This window comes from Passer domesticus, chromosome 2 (genome assembly GCF_036417665.1).
Source record: "Passer domesticus isolate bPasDom1 chromosome 2, bPasDom1.hap1, whole genome shotgun sequence".
NCBI lineage: Eukaryota > Metazoa > Chordata > Aves > Passeriformes > Passeridae > Passer > Passer domesticus.
Window position 1 is genome coordinate 71,015,037 of NC_087475.1, and position 22,532 is coordinate 71,037,568.

At 37.8% G+C, this 22,532-nt stretch overlaps 1 protein-coding gene across 9 annotated transcripts in view; it reads right to left on the minus strand.

Moving 5' to 3' along the window:
• Positions 1-290: 290 nt before the first annotated feature.
• WASF3 (WASP family member 3) overlaps positions 291-22,532 on the minus strand; it is a 90,569-nt gene continuing 68,327 nt past the window's right edge. For 8 of the 9 annotated variants that reach the window (XM_064409157.1, XM_064409162.1, XM_064409156.1 and 5 more), the window contains 7 exons: positions 17,125-17,259; positions 13,623-13,776; positions 13,084-13,201; positions 8,448-8,623; positions 5,597-5,860; positions 3,618-3,973; positions 291-2,903 (listed from right to left, as the gene is read on the minus strand). In XM_064409157.1, the coding sequence (XP_064265227.1) occupies positions 2,746-2,903; positions 3,618-3,973; positions 5,597-5,860; positions 8,448-8,623; positions 13,084-13,201; positions 13,623-13,776; positions 17,125-17,259 (1,361 nt within the window). In that variant the 3' untranslated portion in view covers positions 291-2,745. Of the gene's footprint in view, positions 2,904-3,617; positions 3,974-5,596; positions 5,861-6,531; positions 6,699-8,447; positions 8,624-13,083; positions 13,202-13,622; positions 13,777-17,124; positions 17,260-22,532 lie in introns of all 9 variants that reach the window. The other variant, XM_064409163.1, reaches the window with a different exon arrangement.

Consider the following 22,532-nt stretch of genomic DNA (forward strand, 5'->3'; position numbering starts at 1 on the left):
TGGAAAAAAAAACATCCCTAAAGCTACCTGTAGGGAAATTCATACCTGCTTAGACCAGCCAGGAACTTGGAGCCTGATCAAGTCTGCAAAAGAACCAAGTATGGATGTTAGCAGCAACAGCAGTATCTCAAGGGAATCTGGTTTTGTAGACTCCATCCCTCATCCCAGGAACATCATGCCTTGGGATCAGAGACAGCATTTGGAAGTCTAACATTTTCACTTCTGTTACTGGTAAGTTAAAATAAAGATTAACAGCAAAATCTTACTAATCTAAGGAAAGAAACACAGGCTCAAAAGTGAGATTTTATTCATATTTGTTACTTATGCACAACCCAAAGTATGATAAAACTGATAAAAACAGCCTAGAATAGTGTTTACATCACTAAATTCAATTCACATTTCGTCCATAAAATACCAAAAGGAAAATTACAACATTGCAGGTTCAGAAAAACAGGTTGGCTACTATGACTGAAAAATCTACACTATCTCACTGGTCACAACTGATTGCTTGTTTAATGCTTATTATTTAAAATAAGCACAAATTACAAAATTTCAGACACACCCATCTTCTGTGCTCATAAAATATATCTTCTCTCATATCAAATTTCAGTAGATTGGAAAGAACTTTCTGCTGAAACATTTCATTTCAGCATGTATCAAAAGAACATCGAGAGTGCTCTCACCACCTATGCAGTGATGTAACACTGAGGTCCCAGTTGCACCTTCAGCTTCCTCTCCCAAGGATCATTTTGCAGGCCACTGTGCAAGCACACCGTGATGGCAAGGACAAGCCATGTCCCTCACGGTGCTGAAAGCCACCATCAGGCTACGGCCTAAATTCTGTCCTCCCTGGTGGACACACAGACCTCAGACTCCAGGACACAAAATAAAGCACACTTCAGCTCTGCATTTTAAGGCAAAGACAAAACCAGCTCTAAGTGGGACAGAGATCAGCAAGTACCTTCAGCTGCCCCTGGTTACCAAGAGCTGTGGTTGCTCACCGCTATGCAGAGATTGGTCATACTTTGTGTGATAAATTTTAACACCAGCCCTGAGGCAGCACGTTATCCCTCTACCATAAAGGCAGCCACCAAGGATTGAAAAATCATATGCAGATTAAACAGCAATGCAGTAGCCAACAGTTTGCATGCAAACATTGTGTTAGACTGTTACATTGTCAGGACTAAAACTGTTAATGGTGTAAACACAGGTTAGATAATCACCTTCCATTTCTCTTTTTATTTTACATACTTCTTTTAAGAACAGATAGGGGTGCCTCAGAACAAAGGAGGTTTATCAAATGTTAGACCTGGAATTACACAGACTTCAGTTACAAAGATTAAAACTGTAATCTGGTAAGGAAAGAAATCTTCCTTGCTGTGAATAAAATTTAAAAGCCTCATTAGGCAGAGCAGCAGCCTGACTCTTGGTCCAGAAAAGAAAAAAAAAAACCCCAAAACAAACTAAACCATTTTAATACCGTACGGCTGATAAAAAAAATGGAAAACAAGGAAAACAGAGACAGTCAAAGCAGGCTTTATGGCAGCAACTATGCCTAGGAAAGGACTAAGAAAGTGATTGTGTGTGTGTATATATATTTATATATATATATATATATGGCATAGTACCTCAATAGCCATCAAAACTGCTTTAACTGCCCCTGTTTTATCCATGGGATGTACTGGGAAAGAAATACATTCAAAATAAGAGTTCTGAGTCAATGTGCTACACAACTACACATGTACAAATCAACAACAACAGAACTTATTTACACACATGTATACCTACAGGCATAAAGACCAAGTTTAATACTTGTGAAATGTATCTGATTGCTAGATCCAGACTGTTCCAATCTTTAGTAATAGCAGTAGCATTTCTGCACTGCAACAGCCACAGGGTTTCCATCAGGTCTATCCTGCATCCAGTTGATCTTATATTAAGACTGAAAAGCTCTACAGGTATTCTCATTTCCATTTATAACACAGACATGCATCTGCTACCCAGCAGAGACCCCCCCAACACTCTTCCCAACAAGCAGCCAGTAACTTAGAGCTGGTACCATTACAGACATATCTGTCTGCTCACCAAATGTTCTTTTTTGATCACTTGGGGTCATTCTTCAAAGTATACATTTCGTCATGTGCTACATTTTTAAGATAAAAAGGAAGATAGTATAAAATCAATTCTGTATGCATAAAAACTTAAGCCCAAAAGTGGTTAAAAATAGACTAAGGTGGGCATAATTAATACCTAATAAAAAAGCTAGAAGTCACATTTATGAAACTCAACACCTCACTCAGCTATACAGTAAGTTGCCCTCAAAGACTAACAACCAGACCAATTCACAAGTATCTAAGTTGCTTACATAATTAAAAGAGTAAGATGTAAAGTCAAAAAAATATATTTTATCCCTTCAAGAACAGGAAAGTAAAATAAAATGCTGGTTCTGTAACAGTGCAACAACTGCATCATATCTTGCACGCAGCACAAGAGTTGCTACATTTAGTGGCACTTAAGTATTATGCAGTAAATACTGAAAGTAAGACAAGTTTCTGATCTGCATAAGCATAATCACATCATTATTACCAGAGTTGCTAAGCTACAGCATTCTGAATAATACCAATTCAATTTTAGCACTTCCCTCACTAGCCTTAACACATGTCAACGTCCTGCTTTACATCTTGCTAACAAAGCAATCACCGAAGCCAAGTATTTAATGCAGTTGCCAGCAGGCTTGGACCACACTCAATCTGACCAGTCGTTCTCGTCAAACTCGGAGTCGTCGTCGGAATCGCTGTACTCCACGGCAATGCGCCTCGACAGGATGGTGGCCACGTCATTGCCAACGGGCTCGCGCTTCGCCTCCTGCTCACGCTGCTCCTGCACCTTCTTCAGCTGAATTCCTGCAGAGACAACCACTCTCAGACAAAGCTTTCCAGGCTAGAGATTTCGTATTTGACACTGTTATTGGTTTGTTGCATCCTTACAAAATACTCGGGAAGAAGGAGGGGAAAAAAGAAAGCAAGCATTGAGAGAAGAGAGCCTCCTTGAGCAAGAAAGAGGGAAAGACAAAAAACGCAGATTGGAAATAATTCTCAGAGACTGAATACTTTTGGACTTCTAAAACTGTCAACAAAATGTTGAAGCTAAATATTCCAAGACTGTACAGGTCATTTTGATCTGAAGATGAAAGTTTTCAAAACTGTATTTGGAAATACTGTTAGACCTACAGCTCCATATTGTAAGCAAGGTCAGGAAGCCAAAAGTCATTGGTTAAAAAAATCAGTGGGCTGAAGCCTGGTGTTGGGTAATTCAGTTCTTCTGAACAGAAGCAAAAATCCATGTACATGTACTGGCACTCTACATAATGAGCACATTATGTAGTGTGTTCATTAGATTATGTCCACACAAACACTAGAACACGCTTGACACAGCTGTGAAGCTTTAGGTGCTAGAAAATGATCCAACCTCACGCTGACAAATATCAGAACAGGTGTGTGGTACCTGTGGTTAATGAAACCTTCCCAGCTGGGAAAAGAAGCCATAAACTCATTTCAGTGGAAAACACTGTGCTCTCACTATAAAAAAGGAATACCTAAAACTCAGTGTGCACTTACCCATCCTGATGGCAGCCAGCAGATCGCTCCGTGCATCGCTCATCGGTGCCTGCTTCGCCTCCGACACCGGAGGAGCGTGCATGGGGGAGGAAGAGAGGGATGCACCTGCAGCAGGAGGGCCTGGAGGGGGAGGAGGTGGGCCAGGAGGAGGAGGAGCAGTGACAACAAGCCCACCAGAAGGAGGAGGATGAGTAGCTGCATATGTAGAGCCAGTCACCAGTCCGGAATGGGAAGGTGGAACGGGAAGCTGAAGGGGACTAACAAACGCAGTTTGTGCTGAAGGAATCATAGGAGGGGGAGGAGGAGGGGGAGGACCTGTAGGATTGTAGTAATCCACCATCTGAGCTGGGAGCATCCTATATAAAACAGAACAAAAACATTTAATGCATTTGAAGTTAGAACTTACAAAATTATTGCCCCTTAAACTGCATTCATCCAACCTCAGGTAAAACAAAAATCAAAAGCAATTTAAACTGGTGACTTAAATATGCAAGTGATTATACATGTAAGAATTGTCAAATATTGCTGATATATTGAGATTTAAGACAAATATTGAAGTTAAAAACAAAGGCCTTTCAGCACTCTACAAAGTGAGCTTCTTTATCTTAATTCTCCTCCCCAGTTAAGTATGAAGCTTCATTTCTTATTAAACATCTACTCTGTGGGACTGTTAAGCACAAAGTCTTTGAAGAAGAAGGGACCAAGAAAACTGCAGACTACATCCTTCAATTCCATAGAAGATCAAGAGGTAATAGAGGACACACACATGGAGAACAATGGAAAGTATGAAAGGAAATATTTACCCAAAGGTAAATGTATGTCATGTGCTTCTTTGGTCAAATTTAATGAGTTTAAACACCATTTAATTAAATTGATACATTTGATCGATTCCTTAAATAGGAGGCACAGGGAAGAACTCATTTCTTTGTTAAAATGTCATTGAAAGAAATCTTAATCAGGAAAAAAAAAAGAGAATTTATAAGTGTTATGAAGTAGGTAAAGAACTAGATACAGGAGACAGGAGCTGAAGCAAAGTGGCTGATGACATTGAGTGGCACATGCCAGTGCATGACAACTGCAACACTCCGACAACAGTCATGGACCTGAGGACCAAGCACCGAGATGTCTTACACACTGTAAACAACAGAGAAAGGGCAGGCTGGAGCAGTCCCTCCTAACTGAGTCATCTGCAGCACGACAGCCATGAATCAGGCAAAGGCTATCCCAGGATGCATCAAGCAAGGATGACAAACCTTGGCTTGAATAGCAAAAAACAACACAGGCAAGAATGACTACAACTTTCCTGGGGTTACAGCTTCAAAGTAAGCTATTTACACAAAAGAACAGACACAGACTTATTAGAAAACAGATGTTTTCTTGCAACAGGAGAACCAGAACTCTGGAGCAAGCCCTCCTTCAGAATGCATTCAGGCAAAATATCTACACAGGCATTTGATAAATCTCTGTCTTGAATTAAGAAGCAGCATTCCTCCTGTGGCAGTATGGAATTTGTGTCTGAGGAGACCCCTTCCAATTCTGCCACATGCTTCTCTAAAAATGGCTTTCAGGGATTTCAGGGATACAACAAAGACTGCCAGATTAATCACAATCAACAATGCTCTTTCTGCACATTTCCTGAAGTTTAAAATATTATCCATATTATCCTTAACTACTTTCTACTTTAAAGGAAAATTATCTCTTCTTCGATATTGTATTAGGCACCCTTAATATTTTACAATCATACTGACTTCACCAATACACACTTCATTTAATACAAAATTGGTTATTTCTGCTTTCACTATTTTTTCACTTAAATTCAGTTCATACATAGAAATTACATCAATTTCTTCTGTCCTCCCTAAGGAGGTAACTAACATATTTGGGGTCTTTTTCTTTGATGCATTACAGGTTACAATGGTTACGAAAAACATACATTCCTCTGGTTTTGCCAAGAATCCACTAGAACAAATCAGACTTACCCATATTCTGCTGGTACCACAGGTACTGAGCTGTGCTGGCCATCTGGAGGCTGGGGTGGAGGGGGAGGTGGCTGCTGAGGTCTGTTTAAAGTGGCATGTCGTACAGTGGTGGAGGGCGGTCTGTATTCGTGCTCGTGGCTTTGGGATGCTGCCATGTACTGTGGACCATCTCCTGCTCCATAGGAAGGCATTGAAATCTGCTGATGGAGGGAATGATTCGGAGTAGCAGGATAAGAATAATCTGTAACATCGGATGCATGGGACCTAAAATTAAAGTAAATTGATGCAGAAGAACAGATTATGTGAGTGCAACAGGGTATTACCTAAATAACTGACAAAACAAGCAAAAAAGAATACAATCAGCATTATTTTTCTTGCAAGAGGATTCCCCGATTTATCAAGTACCACTCCCTTTTAAGTCCACAGAAAGCACAAGAATTTTAGTAGCCATAATGAAGCTTATGGTTTTTGTCAATGATTTTGACAGTCCATTGTTTGAAATAGCAATACTTACCAGCCTGCCTCAAGTAAACAGTGGCAGCAGAAAAAGAAAAGCAATACTACAAGCACTTGCAATTATGCGGAAGAACATATTTTACCGATGCAGAGAAAACCAATTTTGAAAGTTAGAAAATGCTTTTTATTTTGTTTGCACAATTAATTTTGTTGGAAGAGCTTAAAGAAACTGGGAAATGTAAGTATTAGTTGAGCAGAGAGTTCATAAAGATACAAAGTCTAGGATGTTCTGTCAAATAAGCCCAAGAGAGGGAGCAAAAGGATCTTTTCATCCCATTACTGTGAAGACTTGTTTTAGTAATGAACAATGGTGCAGCCTGGCTTTTAGTGAACACAGTGAACTGATGCACTTATCTGTGAGACTGGAAGCAAGGTAAGCAACAAAAAGCCAGGGCTTTGAGCAAAACAAAATAACAAACCCTTTGGGCATTTTGTCCTCTTTCATGCTTCCTGCCTGTTCCATTTTCTTTGCGTCACTCATGAACTCAATGCCCATTTTCCTTCTCTCCCACTCTTCTTTTCTTGTTCTTACTTTTCTCACATTAATTTGCTGGTTTCTGTTTGGATTCAGCTTGTGTTTCTCTCTCTAAAGTACAATAAGTATAACAAATACACTGTAAATTGCCACAGTCCAAACACGGGGATGTCAACATTTAATGCTTAAGTCTTACAATTAGTAAACTAGAAGATATATGACCAATTTTTTTTTTTTTTTTTTTTTTTTTTTTACTTTAGCAGTAGAAAAAAAATGACAGTATAACCAAATGCACTTTTTTGGAACCTGACTTACAGAACACTACTCACGCCGTAGCTGGCAGCATGAAAATGTCTCTCAAACCTGTACATATTTTTATATGTATAGATTTTATATAGCTTAAGACTACTCCAAGGTAAAAAATAGAAAGCCCTCTCTCCACCTCACTACCATTCTCAGAATTAATGCTTCATAGATGTAAAACAGATTTCAGGATTCAATCTCAGATATTTGATTCACTGAAATGTAAAATACTCCATAATTTATAAAATATAAAAGGCATAATATAAGTACAAGGTATCTGTCACACAAACAAAATCAAAATCCAACACAGACACATCCTACAATTTCTGCTTTAAAAATTCCCACAGATTGCAAATACCACATATCTGCAAACAGCCAAATACATGTTGACGTTGCTGGAAGATAAAAACAAATCATTTCAATATGATAATTTAAACTCAGGAATCCTGGAGGCAAAGTGTTAAACCTGAAAAAAAGACTCAAAAAGTGCGAAACAGAACTCCTGATGAAAAAATCCACAGCTTTTGCTAGATCAACCTATGTAAAGTCTGCAGCGTTTCATTAAGACTAACAGGAGACAAAGTTTTGCATTAGAAACTATAAAACAAAACTAAACAACCAACAGTTTTTAGACAGTGAGGGAGTCTGAATACATTACTGAAAGACCAATAGCAATATCAAATACTATGTTTCAGTAACAAGTTCATTACTTTTCACAAAGACCACAACACTGCAAAGTTCTGAACAGATTTTTATCTTTTAAGGCATCTAAAGGCATCATTCCACAGTCTTGCAGTGGTAGCTGCCTCCTCAACTTAGCCATTCAACAATTTAAACACTTTTTCCAGTGGACCCTATTTATTTCTATGCTTACTGCCAGTACCTAATCACAACAGACAAAGGAAATAAAATAAGTGGAAAATCCTCTGGTGAGACCAGCTTAGTACAAAAACTAAGACTTCAATGCACATCAGGCAGCTCCCACTGAGCTCAAAGGGAATCTCAGTCAATGAAGATGAATTCTGCTGCATTATCTCTAAGCAGAGATTTTTGTTATTTCAAGCAGTAGCATCTCATCTGGTTTTGTAGCTTGGTTGTTAGACTAATATAACATCAAAAAGCTGAACTCTTCTCCCACTGAAGTATTCCTTACAGGCAAAAGTATTCTTGACTGAGTAGATCACAGAAAAATATTTATTAAGCTACCAGCAGGGCACAACAAACTAGACACTAAGGAAGAGCTACTGACATTATCTAGTAGAGGCTCAAATGCTTTGTAACTACAGATACTGAAGATGAACCACAAAGCAGCCAACACTTCTTTCTCTGCAATACAAAATATTAAGAGGATAAAATGCTCATGTGAAGCTGAGGAAGGAAAAAAACATTACAGAATTTGTTATGTCGTTTACGCTTTAAAATAAATTTGAAAAGAATGTTTTAAACATGCATTGTATGTTTTGTCTAACTATTCCCATCCTGTAAAAACACCTAATTCTACTCAGTATTGCTGAACATACAACTGTGGTATAATAAATAGCTTTGCTGTAAACAGACCTAGTATCTGGGGACAGTGATCCCTCGGAAGATGCTCCATGGTACACACTTTGAGACAACCTGTTGTCAGGTCTAAGCTCTTTGTCATATGCCATCATATTCCACTCCTGGCGTCTGTTCCTGGCTTTTCTAACCTTTTTCACCTCACGGGTGGTGCCATCTATACGCTTTTGCTCCTAATGTCCAAACAAAAGAAATAAAGCATGCAAAGAGAGAGAAAAAAGGAAAGGAAAAAAGCTGGTTAAAATGCAGTTAGAGTGCATGAAAATAAGACCAGATTTACAGATGAAGCCAAGTCTTCATAAATTACTCTGTACTAAAATACTAAAATAAGAGTATGTCCTTACGCTATGAACCTCATTAGTAGCAAGACTTTTGATTTGCCTTTGTTCTGTAAGGATGCATGTGCTACTGTGATGCCAATCTCCTGGTTTTCCTAATACAGAAATGGGACCAATTTCAAAAGCCAGAAAGTTGAACTTCTTTTGACATCATGTCTTTTATTTAGACCACCCTGAAGCACTTGTAATTTTCATCTCCTGAAAATCAAACTTCTGAGAATGTTAAATAATCTCAGGGCTATTCTGGTTATTCATTATGGTCACAATCAACAGGGCCAGGGGAAGCATGGAAAAACTGGACACACATTCCTATTCCATAGTCTATGTGAAATTATCTTTGTTTGTTTTAACTTCCTCTCCCTTCTTAGATCTAATTAACTACTGAAATTCCTCCTAGTTTCTCCTCATCATTGATATAAAAATGAATTACACTATTTCTCTCTGCAGTGAGTCAGCAATACTCAGGCCAGCAGAACATTACAGCTGGATAGGTTCATTACAAACTTGGCTGCTTTTATCTTTCAATATAGCATCAGGCTCAACCAATGTCAGTGTTTATCATTCCTATTTATCTCTACCTCACTGACAGCAAGATCTCCTAATATTGGGACCTAATGCTTACACACCTTGGAAATTGTACTTACCTACTTCTGACTACTCACTACGAATATAAAGCTCATACTGGTGCTTCTGCACAAAAAATGAACAAGATTGCTCAGATCAGACTGAGAAGGGTCAGCTACTCCTTTTCTCAGTATTCATGAGAGCATAGGGGTTTTTTCAATCAGCTCTGGATCCTACACCCTTGATCTATTAGTAGTTGGTGTTAGGCTTTTGGCTACTAGAAAAATAGTTTCTCAAGAAAGAATTATATTGGTATCCTGAGAATGCAGTCAGTGAATTGTATTAAGAGAAGAGCTTGGTCAAATTCTGGTAGGCAAGCCTTTTACTGGGGAACCTAGACCCATAAAATAAGGGATAATAGTTGGAAAGCCAGCTCAACAAAAAGTTAACCACAGATGAACACAGGTTTTTTACTCTGTCTAACAGCACTGAGTAAATAATTCTGAAATAATGTGTTTGTCATTACGTAACTAACAAAAAACTAACAAATGGCTTCCTTGTCCTTGTTTTGAATCTCTTGCTCGTTCATGCATATTTGCATGAGCGACCTGCTGACCCTCCTAACATTTAGAATGTCAGAAACGACTTCTTGAAGTTCAACACCCAAATGTTTTGACAACTCCTGCTCATTTCTACAGTAAACAGATTTTTGGTCTGATTTGTATTTAATAACAATGACCATCCTGGTTCTTAATCAGAAATATTTTTCCTCCACAAACTTTTCAGAATCACACCCTTTTTATGTCTGATAGCCACTTTTTCACATCAAATTCTGCCAACAGAGGATTTGAAGCAGAAAGGACACAAGACTTAGTCACACTTTATTTTAAATATATAGAGTTTTGCTAATTGCCATGGGTGAATACATGCTTGTTAAAAGCTTTTCATCTGTCTTTTTCAATTACTTGCCGCAAATATTTTGTGTTTTTTAAATTTTCGATTTTTATCCTGAGTCATGTTTTATTTCAGAAGAAAGCTCAAGTAAGCATTTTCACTGAAAACACTTCATTCTGTCTTCTTTCGGAACAAAAAAATTTGTCATCTGGGGGTCACAACTACCTATTTCTTGCAAGATTCTAAATAAAATAAATATTCACCTTTTGCTCAATATATGATGCTATTGGGAAGACAATCATTTTAATACAATTCCTGTACAGTCATGAATGCTTACATGACTGCTTACAGTTACTGCTTATTATTTAGAAGCTTAGTTTTAAAGAAATCAGCTTTTTATGAAAAAAAATTTATAAAAAGTTTTTAAAAGTTTAAAAAATGTTTATACATGTGGATGTATAAACAACAAAAATAAGCACAAAGCTTAGCTGGTTTTAATTAGATCAGATTTCAGCTGGACAGGTTGTTCCAGATCAGCATCTGTAAGCATGCTAATGAATACACTTGAATCCCTTTTACTCAAGCAGTACTAAACCCTACTGGTAGCAGTATTTTGATTAAATATTATATCAGTACATCTCTAAAACATTAAATGTCTCCAAAACAGTGGGGCAGCCCTATTACTAGCAGCTGACAAAGCTACATGTACCTCCAGGAGTAGTTTTAAGTTGTTTCAGTAGCAGTTTCATTCCCTTGACAATGGTGACAGCTCTAGCTTTATGACCCAGGGCAAAGAGACAGAGTTGCAGGGGAGCTGAAGCCTTTCTAGATAATTACAGCTGGAAATATTTCTCAGAAAACTGAAGTAATATTGAGAGAAGTTACTTTTTTTAAACTAACTGTAATAGAAGCTGTGGCAGATAAGTGGGTGCTGTAGATCAGGCCAGAAAACAAGTCATTCATGTTGGCAGGAAATTATTTCAGCGAACACAAAACATATTAGAGCTTCAAACAGGGTTGAGTTAATTGTAAGTTCGATATTTGCATCAAGAATTAGCAAACGATATTTCAAGCATCTTAATAAAGAATTAAGAGCTAGTAATAAAAAGCAGCTTCAGCAAGTATTTGCAGTACTTTCAAAAAACTGGAAGCACGAGAATAGAGTATTTTCCTGACCACAAATTTATAAAAGCCTATCAAAACACAAGTCATCAATAATGATTTCTGAAATACGAGATTTCCAATTTTAGAAATTTTTACTTGCTAGAATAGCTAGTTATTCTCAGATAAAAAGCCAGCACAATAAAGAGAGAATTAGAACAGCTTATCCTTTGTTTAATCACAACTGCCCTACCTACAGTCATTCAATTTGGAATACTACTGGTACATACCAAGTCAAAGCTACACTGAACTCTCAGACACTGATCTACAGAAAGTAAAAAAATAGACCACACTAGATTTTAAACTTAAAGGATTAAAATTACATTTTTCTTTAGAAAAAGACTGCCTGAAGGAGTCAAATCAGAGGATGCCTGTCAGGTATTTTCAACTAAACTGTATACAGAAACAAAAAGCATGATATTTGAGGCAAGAAAATTAAACCGCTCATAAAGCCCTGGCTGCAACAGCTCAAGTACTTAGGGCAAATTATCAAAACAATACTGGAAAACTGATTCTCTGGTGCAGGGACTACTCTCAGATTTCAGCAAGCACCTCAAAAATTGAGGCTAAAAACTAGCTGTATTTGGTCAGCTGATGTCTAGCTTGTACTTTGTTAAACTACAGACATTTATTTCACCTGCACAGTTTCTCAACAACTATCAAGTTTTGTGCTTCTGTAGAGCACAAATTAAATAAAGAATTCTCATTTAATAGATTGAAAATGTAAGTTCAGCTATCACATTGTTAATAAATGCTCTGGATTCACTCCTGGTTACTGCTACCATAAAGACAAGAATAAAAGAAAAAGGACATTTGGTTCAGCAACCTGTGGAACAAAGTGTGCCTGGGACACATCTCACCTAAACCATCCTGCTCTCCAAAGGACACAGGACATGAAATGCTTGAAAACCATCTTCTGGAAAGCTAAACCTGAGATTTTTTTCCATCACACAGTGAACTTTATCCATGCAGACTCAAGTCTATGCTGCTTTCTTCTTAGTTGGACTTGGCATATATTTAATCAAATCAAATAGTACTTCAGTTAGAATTTATTAAGGGGTATTTCTGTGATGTATGGCTAAAATACTACATGACTGGAAGTGAGCATATTTGCACTTGTAGACTGTAATAAAACAATTAAAATCTACGAAAAATATACCATGGATGGAAACAAGCAGGATGAGTTGCCTAAGATAAAGTCTAAAAGTAACTTCTATATATATAAAGTAGTTTTGTAGAAATCATTCTACAGGAATAAAGAAATGCTCAAGTGATTTTTTTAAATTCTTATAAAGGCATCTGTATTTTTTCCTTTAAAATCAGAATGGAAAAAATGGGACACTGGAATGGAAAAAACTCTAATTCCAACTCCTTTCCTCTCCCATTACAGTGTCTTTTTCTGGAGCATAACAGGGCCATTTCTCTGGGTATCAATAAACAGATACTGGCAAAGGAGTCAAAACAGCACCTTGGAAGATAACCACAGCACTCCTAAAGTTCAATTTGCTGCCTTCTTAAAATAGACAGGACAAGCTATAAAAATGGAATGTACTGCATCTACAGCCACACAAGAGAAACAATCTTTCCATGCACACAAACTAAGTATGACCTTTACGCCTGGACAACTGCACATAAAATTGTAATGTACAAATGTGTTATTATGTTTCTGCTTTTACCTTTTGTCTCCTCTTTTCTTTTCGCTTATCTTCAGTATCTTGTAACATTTTTTCTTTCCAAAGATCAAAAAAATAGGACGGATCAGTATAGAACTTCAATCCATCTTTCTTATCATCCCTGGAAAAGCAGCAGAAGAAAAGCTAAAAATACATGAACTAGTATCTTTTAAATCCAGAAAACTTACCTTTGATGATCATCCGAGCCTCAAGCTGATCAATAACAACCCTTGCTAACTGAAGGTCCATAAACAAATACCACCACTGTCTGTAGCAGCAGCAAAAACACATCCTTTGGTCATAAATCCTACACATTTACCTTGCAGTTAAAAATTCTTATTCTTAAAAATAAAATACACTGAAAATGCTGTGCTACACCATTCTTAAAACAGAATTATTTATTGCAGATTGAGTTTTATCAATCTTGAAAAATCAAATCTCAATAATCAATGTAGCTTTTCCCCTCTGCTATAATTATTAGGAAATACAATTAGGAAATAAAGGGTAAAGTACAAGAAGGTAAACAATCAATATTTCCTTACCTATAAGGTGAAAGAATATTCAGAGGTGGTGGTTTGTCACTTTGATTGTAAATATCAGCCACCGGGTTCGGAATGCTGTTCTTTGAAACTACCTGCTGGTCTTGAACTGTTGAGCTCTTGAATGCTTTTTTCATGTTGATGTCCTGTAAGGATACTATTAGAAACAGAAATACATTTACCATATGTCTGAAAGGAGTGAAAGTGGATACAAAAAATTCTTTTTTTACTAATTTTTTGAAATATTTTCAGCAAGTTAGCACAAAGACAGGTTTTTCCTTAGCGGATAATCCTGATATTTAAGTGCAAAGACATGTAAAAATTACCATAATAAAACAGATTTAAGTCTCATTTGGTCCAGAACCTCACTTAAAATAATGGGACCACTGACTGTATCTTGGAAGATGGTGTAAGAATGCTGTCGCATGCAGACGTCCAACCATTTCCCCTTTTTATAAGGTTTATCCTGGAGTTCTAACAGCAGAAACACTGGCTTCAAGACTGAAACACAAGGCCTGGTATTCCTCTGGCACAGTGTGTTTTATAATTGTACATGCTATCTATACACATATTCCAGCCCATTCTAAGAATAATTAAATTACAGCTGCAGCAACCGCCTGTGAGAGACAGAGTTCCTCTTATTTCACTCTCTTTCAACTCCCATGTCTTCCCATATAACTAAACACTCCTTGCTCTTAAGTTTTGATCAAATCTCTAGAGAGAGAAATACTTCCACTCTCGTACTTTGAATTTATCTTTTCACATACACAGCTCTGGGGAAAATGACACCATGCTTTTCATTCTTTCTTTTCACATGAAAGGCTGAAGTTGGTTTTAATTGTTCCCGTCACTTTTATCAAGGCTTTCTTTCACTCTTAATACAAGTTTTCATGAGATGCAGCAAATATTGTTAAAGAAGATCCAGTTAAAGGCTGATCACAATTTAAAAGTGGCAGTAAACTCTTGATACTGTCTTTCACCCCTAAGCACACTGAAATACAGGTTTCAGACTGCAGTTGAAGAGGATGTTGAAGTCTTCACTGGGTTGCCTACAATGACACTGACCACTCCTGGATTCAATCCAAGTGTTTTATAAGAGTGTAAGCTGTAGGGCTTGTGCAAACAAAATGCACCAGCTTAGACTCCTTTTATTCCCATTGGCATTTCATCTAATACTTCTTCCCATTCATTCAATGTATTGAGTATCAAGGACAAACTGTGAGAAATTTCACAAGGTAAATGAACAGTAATGGCCAAAAATGTAGTATACTGATAACCTGAAAAAAACCCAAAGGGATGCAATTTTACACTGTTATTGTCTGTCATGGTGGACACCAAGACACCAAATCCCACTCAGACTTCTCTGCCCAACTATTTTTGTTATCTGTGCTGAGATCTTACTTCTCACTCCAAGAATTAATTAGTTTCTTCTGTAACTTCTACAACAGCAAAAATTTTAAAATAGAATATTTAATGCCTAATACTCGTTCCCCATTCACATCATCTGAAGTATCAAAACATCATTTCTGGAAGTAATTTCCATTTAAATCTGACTGTAAGTAGAAGGTATTTCAGACAGATTTTTTAGATGTATATATCTGAATTTTTTCATTCTTGTTTGATGGAAGACATTCAAAAGAACCAAAACAAAATTGCTGGAGATTTTTGGAATGAGTTATTTCTATATTTTTGAAAATTTAACCTCATTTATTTTAAAATACACTGTATTAGTTATAGCTAAGAATATAAGAAATCACTGATGCAATCAAATCTGAAGGGCTTTTTAAAACAACCTTGCAATTGACATTTTGCTTAAATGCCAAAGCTATCCACAAACAATCTATTTCTGACAGTACAATGAATTATTATAAAGACTTCAACTTCTACAGTGAAACAGCTAATAAAACTCACTACTGACACTAAGGTGACAGCAGTTTGTATATACAGCTTATTAATATGAAGCATGATTAGCAATGCAAGAGTAACAACTGCTGTCAATTTAAAATAAACACTGATTAAATTCTCAGCCCATACACTAGTTTCCCCTTCCATAATATTGCTTTTAATTGTTTTCCAAACTCTGAAAACTAGCTGGGTGGTACTGCATAACACTAATGAGACATTAATCAGGCATTAAAAAAAAAAAAAAAAAGGGAGGGGAGAAAAAAAGCCAGCAAAACCAAGATGAGAACTGCCATTTCCAAAAGTACAGTATATTAATATATCATCTAGTTTGCTCATAGTACCAACATGATATGCCTCAAAAACTAAGCTGAATAGTGATCCCATAAGAGGTTAGTTTATGTTCCCATATAGTTCTTGACTCCTAAGACAGCAAAATGCAGGTGCTTGTACCAAAAAATCAGAGCGGTTTGGTTTGGAGGGCTTCTTAAAGATTATCTCATTCCAATCCCTCTACCATGGACATGGACACCTTTCACTTAACCAGGTCTCTTTGGAGACAGGGCTTCCACAGCTTCTCTGGGCAACTCGGATAGTCTAACAGTTCATATGTTCCACAACCATAAAACGACAACATGTAATAATTTCCAGACAGTAAGTAGCTAAAAAAGAAAGGCTAAATATTACACCATTATACTATTAAATATCAACACTAAAATTTCATGATGGCACTAATAATTGGCACTATAAATATATAAACTACAAAAATCTGAATGGCAATGAAATATGTAAGTTATATAAATACCACTATTGAATATATCACAAGTAGTATTAACTACTACTAAGTCAATATTACACTACTGTACTGATATAAAAAGCTTTGACATTTTAGTAAATGTCAGGAATCCTCTAAACAGGAAGTACAGGCATTGGCTGGCTCAGACATGTAGCATGGAGGCCAAGATGCACGTTAACAGCTCTTAAAGCTAGACAGAGAAATGCTTTATCTACCCAAATAAATGCTTTCAAACAATATAATGATGTTACTTAAATCCTTTGTTTTTACGGTGTATTTATGAAGTGAATACCAAGCTCATAAGTGGGAAATATTTTAAAAGGAAATCCAGTTTCTAGTGAGTAGAACCCCCTAAAGAATTTCACCTAGTTGATCCAAACACAGTGCCTTGTTTAGATACAGAGTATTATACGATCTTTGATGACCACAGAACAGACTAATGTACTAATGTAGTTTGTGATGACCCTACTCTGAAATTGATAGGGACACCCAGCCCAAACTTTTTCCAATATTCTGACTTACTCCCAGTAAGGCCTATATTTATTCATTTATGATTTACTACACTCACAAACTCAAAGCCTTCCTCATGAAAAAGGCAACTTAATGGCTCCGTTACTACAGGGCTTCTTGACTCAAGAATACTTTCACTTGTTCGGCTAAAGTGATTATTCCCAGCTTGCCTTACTGAGACAACAGGATGAAATATCGTTACAGGATTACTTTGAAAAGACAGAGGTTATTGTGCAATTAAATACTGTGCTCTTGTCAACATCACTTCTGGCTCAATGCTTTCATGCAATTACCTACCCTCTTCCACTGTTGAATCCAGCTGGGTGACTTTGACAGCAAGGCGATCAATTCTGTCTTGGAGGGAATTTGCTCTGATGTAGAAGCTGTTGGCCTCATTAAACAATTCACCAAATATGTCTTCAGCATGTTTGCCTGTGTAAGAAATAGACAAGGAAATCCCTTTGCTAGTGGCTTACAAAACACAAGACAAATGGCTTCAGTACCATGAAATATAATAAAACACAGTAGCTGTAGGATTAGAACAGCGCAGTTTGTCATTCAGCAAAATTTGAGGCATAAGATTTGTGCAAAAAAGTCAAAATATACCATAAATTCTGCCTGAAGTCTATTCTTCTGGACATCCTGGTTAGCAGTCTTCTTAAAAACACAGGGAGACTTACAAATTCTAATCCTTATGTAGCTGAGCTAGTGCCAACTGACAGACAACTGAGCATTAAAACCTGCCTCTGTGATGAAAAGGCCTGAAGTTACTGCAGTCAATAAAAGCTTCTGAAGTAGATTTTGAAATAAAAATCTTGCAATCCACAGTAGCACAGGCCAACATCAAAATTAAAACAGCGTTAAACAGATAAAAACAGCAGCCCACTTACCTCTACAATTGCTGACTGCAAACGCTGCTGTCCCTGGAATCATTTGAGAGAGGGTCAGAGGTCACTGACCACATTTACCCATGGCCATGCTGGACTTGGTGCACAACCTTTTCAGCCTCCCTTTCACCTGCTGTATGTTCTCAATCACTGTGACAGTGGACAATGCAGTCCAGATCACCAAATCACTGAATCAATTAGGTTGGACAAGACCTCTGAGATCAATGAGTCCAACCTATGTTCAAACACTACCACATCAACTAGACCATGGCACCAAGAGCAAGATCCTGTCTTTCCTTAAATATCTCCAAGGGATGGTGACTCCATAATCTCCTGGGCAGCCCATTCCAATTTCTAATCATTCTTTCTGAGAAGAAATTCTTCCTCACATCCGACCTAAACTTCTTGTGAAGCAGCTAAAGACTTTGTCCTTTCATCCTGTCACTTGTCACCTGGGAAAAGAGGCCAACCCCCACCTGCCTACATCCTCCTTTCAGGCACTTGTAGAGAACAATAAGGACTCTTTCTCCAGGCACAACACCCCCAGCTCCCTCAGCTGCTCCTCAGACTTGTGCTCCAGACCCTTAACCCGCTCTGATGTCCCCTGAATCCACTCCAGCACCTCAATGTCGTGCCTGAACTGAGGGGCCCAGAAGTGGACACCATACTCAAAGTGTGGCCTCACCAGTGCTTAGCACAGATTTGCAAACTCAGGCCCTTCCCTCAAAGTGCTACAGTGGACAGAAGGTGCCACATGATAAACCAAATCCCTTCCTGATGCACAGATCATTGTCCTTGGCCATTCCTCAACCAGTCCTCCCACAGGACTAGGCACACTCATCTTTGACTCTCTTCGTGCCCCACTCCACAACTCTCATCCACTCCAGATCAATGGCTCCAGATCCCCAGTTTAATAGTTCACCTGCCCCAGAATTTCCCTATAAATTTCAGATTTCACCCAAACTCATTGCTCCCACTCACTGAACTGATGGTCCCTCCTACCTAAATACTGATATTTCATTTAAGATGTCTCCCTCTACAATTTCTGCAGCCCAACCTACTCAAGAAATCCTTGTAGAAAGAAAAGTCCTGCCTCCTGCATTTAACCATGTTTTTTAAACAAAAACAAATTCTAAAACCCTACTTCTGAATTAAGCTCATCTTGTTGTGACCTGTATCAAGAATCTGAAGAGCAGAAATAGAAGGGGATGGGGGGGGGGAGTAAAACTTTCCAATTAGTTGAAAGAATACGGAATATGCCTAAATGACAGGGACTTCCAAAGCAACCGTTATTGATATTTTAAGTTGCTCCAATAAGCAACCTTAATACTTCACAAAGAAAAGTAAAAAGACAATGAAAATTTCAGTTAAGATCCCATTCTGTGAACATCTGGAGATAATAACTCATAGTAAAAAAATGGCCACACTGAGGAAATCAAAAGGACAATCTGACCTTTTCTTGGTCACTTACCTAGGAGGGGAGAGGAAACAACAACTAGACTAAAACATTATCTGAAAACACTGTGAATCAATCACAAGAAAAAAAAGTGATTGTCTGTGAATGAAGAACTTAACCAGTAATAGTTTTCATTACTACATGTAAGATCAGCCAATAACTAACCCAAAATGTTAAGATATGTCAATGTATACAAGCTCTGCTTAATATATATATGTGGAAGGTGGATAAGAAAGCTATGCTATCTACCTGCTCCTAATCTCCTGCCCCTCCAAAACAGAAGTCACACACAGCCACAGAATAGCTGAAGTTCAAAATCATCTGCTCCAATTCCAGGCTCAAAGCACAATGAGACAGGACTTTGACCAGCTGGGTTTTGAACACTTTCAAGGATGGATGCTCCACAACTCCTCTGGGCTACCTGTGCCAGTGAACTGCCTTCACACTAGAAGTGTTCTCTAAGTGTTCCCAGCAGCTAGTTGAAATTTACTTATAATCCCCACTTGATTTAGTTGCTTCAAATGAAGATGTTATTCCAGGCTATGGAAAAAATAAGCTTTTCAATTCTTCAGCTAAATAAAGCAGTTATTACATTCTTCAGCCACCAGTATTCAGAGCTCAATCAATTTTAATAGATGGTAGTTTATGTTAATATATTGAAATCAGCCTGCTGAGAGAGGACTGCCACATCCTAGAATTAAACACATCACCCCTAGAGAAGTCGAGGAGATGGATGTTTGTCAGTTATCTTTCAGAAGGCAAAGTGGGAGCATACTTCTTTTAATATTTGATTTTTTTTCAACACTTCCTAACCCAGAACATGTGAAAGACATTGTCAATCTCCTGTCTGTGAAAACAGTGACATGGTAAAGCAGCATTGGACATGCTGTTGTGATTAACATGATGCAGGAAGTTTTAGAAATAAAATAATACTTCAAGTGTTTTCTATGTTGCCATTGTTTAAATTAGATCTTTAACAAAACAGAAATAAGCAGGAAAAAATATGTCTTTCAATTTAAGAGCTGATTTTGGTACTGTAAGACAATAATTTAAAAAACAATAGGTGTTTCCCAACATGTGGCCAACCTATACATTAATTAAAAAACCCATCTAAGAAATTATGCCGTACTTCCTTCTAAGTTTCCCTCTACTACATAAGACAGTGATTCTATAGGTGGGTGGAATCACTGTAACTGGATTAACTAGAAACATAAGAATCGTGCTTTACCCCTCCTCTTTTTTTAAAGATGCAGAAGTGGTAGGCTGTTACTGACTAAGTCTTGATTCCCATCTCCTTTCTCACAGCACCTCCAGCGTGATATTTAATGGCAAAAAAGCAGCCTTTCCAACCCAGCCTGGTTCAGCAGTACTACAGAGGAAAGTGACACAGGGGGATGTAGTGTGCTCAGGCCTGCACGAGAACTACTGAAACAGCCAATGGCCAATCTACCCAAGAAAATACCAGGAGGCAAGTTGGTGAATATTGTTCTCTGCATGAAAAAAAAGTCTTCCAAATCTCCACAGATTACACTTCCTCCATGCTACTTAGAGGTACTGGCTGCAAATGCTCCCTGTCCTTCCCCTCCAGAAGATTCTCTCTTCCCAAATAGAGGTGAATCCCCCAGACAAGATTCTGCCTTACATAAAAGTGCAGAGTGTCATACAGAATGCTGCTCACTCTGCCTGTGCTGGGAGCCAGCTGGCTGGAAATGAACCCAAATCTGAAAACATAATACAGAAAACGCTCTCCTGAGAGCACATTCCCTTTGGATAGGAACTTGTTCACGTCTCCCAAAAAGAGCAGAGGCAGAAGCAAGCCAAGTTTGTATGCAACAGTACAGACCTGCCAGTTTTTAAAATCCACACTGAACTCATAGTGCAACACTAAAAAACCAGCGTGACTGCAAGATAGACCTGAACATTCTTGCTCTACGCCTCAAGCTGTGGGAACACCAACCAGCTCTGATGCAGTCAGCAGGACATTCTACTTCAGCTCCAGCACAGCATTTTTCTGTGATCATTTCCTTGCTCCCAGTTGGCTCAAAAGACAGGCAAAGCAAATGCTGTCTGCAGAAAAAACCCTCTGCAAACATGACATATTTCAGACTGTGGATGAGAACAGGGGTACATTTCACTTGTTAAATACCACGTAGTCATCTGTTAAGGCTAAGGACACATCATTTATTTGCATAGATCTTTAACTTGACACTAACAGAACTTTAGGGGCTGTCTACAAAGACTTCAGATGACCCTAGAAATCCACTAAGGGAAAACTGCTGGATATGAATATAAGTAGTCAGTTCCTCGGCAACAATCATAAGAGGATCTAAATACACTGTATAACAGATTAGCCCCAAGACCAAATCTGGATAAATGAAAGCTGTACACATTCCTAGCAAGTCAGACAAGTAAAAAGTGTATTTTCCTCATTTGGACAATCATAGCACAATACCAAAATGAGGTGCTATCATTGAAAATGAGGTCTTATCATTCAAAATGAGGTCTCCTTCAGTATTAGAACATTAGCCATTCTCACTTTTCTGAAACTTAAGGATGGCACTACTAAGCAACTGTCTGAAAAAACAATAAATGAAACGCAATGACAATGCAAACACAAAGTAACTCTCAATAACATTAGACATAAAATCGTAAGCTGCTGTTCAAGAAAGGTCAGAGGATCACTTGCAAGCTTATTTGAAAATAATAATTCAATGCTCAGCAACAATCAAAATTCTACAAATTCCTAGGGCAATAACGATAAAACAGACTTCTGTTTACCCTAACTTACATATCCAAAGCAGAAATAACAGTATCAGAAATACAAAATGGTTTCTGTTCAAAAAGATCACTTACAGATCAGGTCACTTCACTGGGAAAGATATCACCAGGAGAACAGGATAAAGACTTAACAAAATCACAAATTATTATGGAAATGCACAAGATGAAAGCACCTTTCATTATTTTTCATCACACCAGAATGAGAAGGTGTCAAAAGGAAGAAACAGGTCAACTTCCATTGTGGGACATTCTGCCAAAGGTCATTGGTCAAGAAGAAGGTGTAATCCCTATTTCAACAGATCTAAGCAATACCACAGATGATAGTTTTACAAATGCTCATTACATAGGATGATTCAGATGGACTTCCAGCTCAGAAAAATCCCTAAATCCCTGACTACTGCAAAGAGGAAATGCTGTGTCTCTTGTCCTCTTTCCCTAAGCAAAAGCTTTTTCCTATCATCATGAACTAAACGCCAGTGGGCCCCACAGTCTGAGCTCCATACAGACTCCCAGTTTTAAAACCATGTCTATTTACAAAGAGAAGCAACTGATGAAGCAGTAATTTCTTTTCTAGGAGCAGCGTT